Raw genomic sequence first — 5,206 nt, 5'->3', positions numbered from 1 at the left:
TACTCCCTCCGTCCGGAAATACTTGTCGGAGGAATGAATGTATCTAGATGTATATTGGTCCTAGATACATCCATTTTTATGCATTTCTCCAACAAGTATTTCCGGACAGAGGGAGTATTTGGTGCAAATGACCAAACGCAAAAGGAATCGATTGAAAAGGTGTTATGGTTTGCAAGATACGATCAAGAGAAGGTTTGAATTCAAATTTGAGTTGCTCAAATTTGAAAGTTCGATCATTGCAAATAATTATTCTACTGGATACTCAAGATTATTACGAACAATTTGAAAAAATATTCACTGAATTTGAATATGTGGATCACAAGTTATAGCTAAAACAAGGTTTGAACCGATTATGTCAAAAGTGTGCCGTGGCAGCGAAAACAGAGAAAAAAGGGTTGTTGTTGCAGCAGATTCTGAAAGAATGAAAGATTACTGTCTTTACCAAAATAATATGGCGTAGAGTTAAAATGAATGGTGCCAATGGAAAGAGGGCTTCAATATGAATCAAACACGATTGGTTTCATCACAAACCGCGCTACGATAAAAAGAAATGATGAATTAAGGTTACATGTGCCTATATGTAAAATTACAGAAACAATTCCGGCCGAAAAGATATTAAAACTAAATGATGTACATATGGGAACATGTGATTGGTGGATACCCATTCGCTGATTGAAACAACAGTCGTGCGATCAAGTGACGACGGACCACAAATATGTTGCCACATCAACTAGGTTTGCGAGTGGGTGTCCTCATCAGAAAGTTGGTCGAAGCCGGAAGGGATGACGGCGATGGTGGCTCGGACATTGCTCCTGGTGGCCATACGGAATGAGCGAAAAATCTCAAAGATGAGAACATGTGTGAGGAGTTTGTTGGTGTAGCCAGGGTGCTCAGGTGCATCATGTATCGATGGTGGTAGGCAGATGAACAGGTGGCGGTGATAGCGTACTTAGGGATTTGTCAAGGAGTTCAATTCGGGGTGATCCGGAGAAAAGGGATAGGTCAGAGAGGTGTGAGCGTACACATGGAATTGATTGGTTCTCTTGGAGAGTTGTGGGGCTCACCATAGGTAGCGGAATCGATCGTCTGAGTGGTTTCGCGTGGCGGATCTCGGCGGGTTGGCTGAGCTGATGCTGAGGCAGACCTTACAATATGTCGAGGGGAATCGACAGAGAAGAACTCGAGGCAAGTTCCTGGTTTGGATCAAGGGCAAGAGATCAATAGAATCACGAGGATTCTGCGTGGCTCTACTGGATTTTGGCAGAGTTATCCACTAGCTTTGAACTCGGGAGGAGGTATAAGGAAAGTGCGGACCCTGTGTGTTTGTGGAACGAAGTGTGTAGAGGCGTTGACAAGTGGGTCCCATGTGTCATAGGCTGAGGAAAAAAAAAGAAAAGGATGTCATGTTGGTGTGTTGGGCCTTGCGATGTGGGTTGCCGCTATGCGAGCCGTGCCTGCTTACTAGGCTATTAATGCGGTGTCTTGCGCGTGTGGGCGATTGATTAAAGTGGGCTGCACGGACTGGCCAGGTTAGCTGGGCTGCGCCCAAAATATGACACGTTTAGATGTTAGGTTTAAACATTTCCTGTTCATTCCTAAACTTCAAATGATTTTACTTAAAAACCACACCATCTCAACTTAGAAAATTATACAAACTTTCACATAATTCATAATATTACTATATAGCCCAAGAACATTTTTTCCGGAATAAATATTTATATGAAGTACATATTTTTTTTATATAAACCTTATTTTGGGCTTTATAAATATTCCATACAATATTTCCTTCCCTATTTGCCCCTTAAAATATATATTTTTTACTATATGACACTACTTTTTATTTTATTTCTATTTACTCCTTCCGTCTCATAATATAAAAGTGTTTTTGACACTACAGTAGTGTAAAAAATGATGATATTATAGGGGACGGAGTAACACTTCCGTTCAATTTGTCCACAATAGGTGTCAAGTGAGACGTGAAAAGACGCTTTTACCTCTCGTGTACAATGTGCGTTGCTTCGTGTACTTGCGCGTATTCGTACGTGAGCCAAATGCATCGGCCAACAAGGTCGCCATACACATGCACAGGCAGTGATAGTCGGAACCTAAGCTAATAATCTCCTGTATATTTTCCTTTTTAATTTCTGTTTATATCGGTCCAAACAGTTGTACTTTTACATGAGATGCAAAACTGTGTTTTCATTTCTGAATTAACAATGTTAGTGGGTAAAATGGACGAAATTGTCGTATAAGGAACAAAACTTGGCGTTACTGTGAAATAGGAAAGAAAATAATTCTTTGGGCCAAATAGGAAAGTAGATTTTAAGAAAGTGTCTCTCAAAAGGAAATGGTTTGGTAGAGCTCCCTCTCCCACTCACTAGTCGCTCCCCAGCACAAGATTTATCCCCAACCGTAACCCTAGATCCCCTTCCTCCACCAAACCTCCATGGCCCCGCCGGCGCCGTCCTCCATCCCCATCCCCGACGAGCTCATGGAGGAGATCTTCTTCCGCCTGCCCACCCTGGAGATGCTCGCCCGCGCCTCCGCCACCTGCACTTCCTTCCTCCGCGTCATCAAAGGGCGCGTCTTCCGCCGCCGCTTTCGCGCGATGCACCAGCCTCCCCTCCTCGGATTCATGGACGTGGCTGGATTCCAGCCTGCCGAGGCGCCGCACCCCTCCGCCCCACTCGCCCACGCCCTCGGCCCGCGTGTCGCGGATTTCTCCTTCGTCCCGAGCGCTGTTTCTTCCTCATCCGACGTCACGCCCGACGAGGATGGTCCCCGCTGGCGCCCTTGTGACGCCCGCGACGGTCTTGTCCTCCTCGATTGGATCTCCCTCAAGGCCCGCGTCGTCAACGGCTGGAGCTACTCCAAAGATGGCTCCGAAGTAAGCATCCTCATGGACAGTTGGGAGCTCGTTGACTTCTGCGACGATAGTCGCCGCCTCGCGTGGATCAAACGGGGTCAGTGCAATGCCGCTGACTTTCACCTTGCCGTCTGTGACCCTCTGTCCAGCAGATATGTGTTGCTTCCAACCATACCTGAGGACCTGGCTTCCCAGCCGCAGGATCACCTACGAGAATTCGAGCCCATGCTTGTCCCCAAAACCAGCAACGACGACGAGGAGCAGCCCTTCAAGGTAATATGCGTAGCAAGATACCGAACAAAGCTCATCCTCTTTGTCTTCCAGTCTACAACTATGCAATGGTGTATGGTCGAGTCCCCTGCCCTCCCTTATTTGAAAGACATGTCCTGTTTTGACCGTGTAAGAGACTGCTTCTACTGGACATGTCTTTGGTTTTGGAGTGACCATTTGATGGTGCTGGACACACGCACTTTGAAGTTTTCAACCGTCAATTTTCTCACCGGCTATCATGTACAGCTCAGAGACACTGACCCAAGCTTTGATTATCGGCATCCAAATGCAGTTGTTGAGGGTAGGGAAGGAGGCATTGAGATGTTTTCTCTTTTATGTCAACATGGGTCCTATTCTCTCCACCATACCTCTCTGCGGGATAACTCTCATGAATGGAAGCTGGAGAAGATCATACAACTACCTGGGCAATATAAGGCCTATTCCATTTTGACAGTGGGTGCAGCTGAGGGGTTCTTGTTCTTCCAAGGTGCTCCGCTTGGCATTAAGTTTGAGAATGTTGATTGTTACTCAATGGATATCAAAAATTATGAAATTACCAAGGTCTGTACAAAGATGGTGAATTTCTTTGGTCGCAGACGCGCCATCCCGTACTTTAGCTTCCCACAACTATTATCTGAACCAACTATTTGATCCACTGGTAAGCCTAATCATATATTTTTTTGTCATTTTGTGCACAATTTGCTTGTTCTAATCACATTGTTATGTATAGACTTAGTTATTGTGTTATTGTGCTTGATTGCCTTGTCAAACTAGCTAGGTGAGGCAGCCAATTCATGGTTTGGTTTGGCATGCATGTTAGTGGAAATAAAAAAGATTACATACTAGTTGGAAAGCTAATATTTGTTGCTCCATATTTTCAGCGAGAAAATAGCTTACACGCTTGCATCGTCATATGGTACATCTTTAGTACGTCATACTTTGCACTTACACAAGAATGTTCAAATCAAGAATGTTTCATAACCTGCAAGTTGATGTTTGAAGGCTCTTAGTCATCTAATTATGAGCTTTCCTTATTTACCATGCCCTGTTTCCAGAAACAGATAGGGTCACCTATTGTGGTTTGCTAATTTTTATGTATATTGCTTCCAAACTGCAATAAGATGGATCAGGGATACTTGTGGTGGCACGAATAAGCAGCTTTTGTTCAGTTATTCTTAGGCTATAATGTACTCTGCAATTTAGCGCATGCCTTCTTCTTAAGAAATTGGGATAGGAAAGATTCCCGTTCCATCCAATGGGGTAGCTTCAAATTTCTAACTAAGTACATGTCTGCAGATCTCAGCTTGCTCTCTAGTTGCTCTGTTCTTGCTTGGGTCAAACACCTGGAGTTGGATGGCGAATGTTCAAGATGGTGTTGATGTTGCTTAATAAGTCTGTATTGTGCGTCATATGTATCTATGTAAGCAAGAGATGTTGGCAGCAAGACTCATACCGATGTTTGTGTTGGCAGATTGGCGTCCAGGTTATGTTTGTCGAGATGGTCTATCAGTAGCTGAGAGTGCTAGTTTTTCTCTGTATGAGTGGATGAGTTAGTTAATATCTTGTATTAAGATTCTTCTGATCAGTTCATCTACAATGCATGCCCAATTTTGGATGAGCTATGATTTAGTTTCTTGAGCACTTCAAACATAGATGTTTCCATCCCATAGAACTAGAGGCCGTCTGAGAGTCCATCATGCATATGGCTGATGCATGTAAACAACAACTTTGTGAGCATCAGGTTTCATATCTCCAACGCCTTGTGTCGGTTAGTCTCCATGCGCGCCTACTCCTCCTCTGTTAGCTCAACTTTGCTTGGCTTGCTTCCATCATTCTCACCTCCATCTTGATGCTTCTCTGCCTCTCTTGCAAGAACATGTTCTTCATCGCCTCCCTCGCCAGTTGGTCCTGGTCTGATTCCAGGTTCTTACTGTAGCATCTACCTCCGCTAGCGGTGGATCTATATCTTCTTGCACCAATTCAGTGTCATGATTGTTCGTCGACGCAGGTTTAGTCCCCCAAAATATTCCGGGAAGAAGTATTGAACTGGACAAGCTTCCTCCTTTTGGG

The 5,206-nt window shown here is 44.4% G+C and overlaps 1 protein-coding gene across 1 annotated transcript; it reads left to right on the top strand.

Moving 5' to 3' along the window:
* The first annotated feature begins 2,426 nt into the window (after positions 1 to 2,426).
* LOC119339894 lies at positions 2,427 to 4,754 on the top strand. Its single transcript, XM_037611792.1, has 2 exons — positions 2,427 to 3,794; positions 4,433 to 4,754. Exon 1 carries the CDS (start codon positions 2,447 to 2,449, stop codon positions 3,785 to 3,787), a length of 1,341 nt encoding a protein of 446 aa, XP_037467689.1. The 5' UTR covers positions 2,427 to 2,446; the 3' UTR covers positions 3,788 to 3,794; positions 4,433 to 4,754.
* Positions 4,755 to 5,206: the final 452 nt, after the last annotated feature.

The sequence above is a fragment of the Triticum dicoccoides genome, chromosome 7B (genome assembly GCF_002162155.2).
Source record: "Triticum dicoccoides isolate Atlit2015 ecotype Zavitan chromosome 7B, WEW_v2.0, whole genome shotgun sequence".
NCBI lineage: Eukaryota > Viridiplantae > Streptophyta > Magnoliopsida > Poales > Poaceae > Triticum > Triticum dicoccoides.
This window is presented reverse-complemented; position numbering and strand designations above follow the sequence as displayed.

What these genes read in the sequence shown, in the direction of transcription:
- LOC119339894 (XM_037611792.1), top strand. Translation starts at nt 2,447, where the DNA reads ATGGCCCCGCCGGCGCCGTCCTCCATCCCCATCCCCGACGAGCTCATG.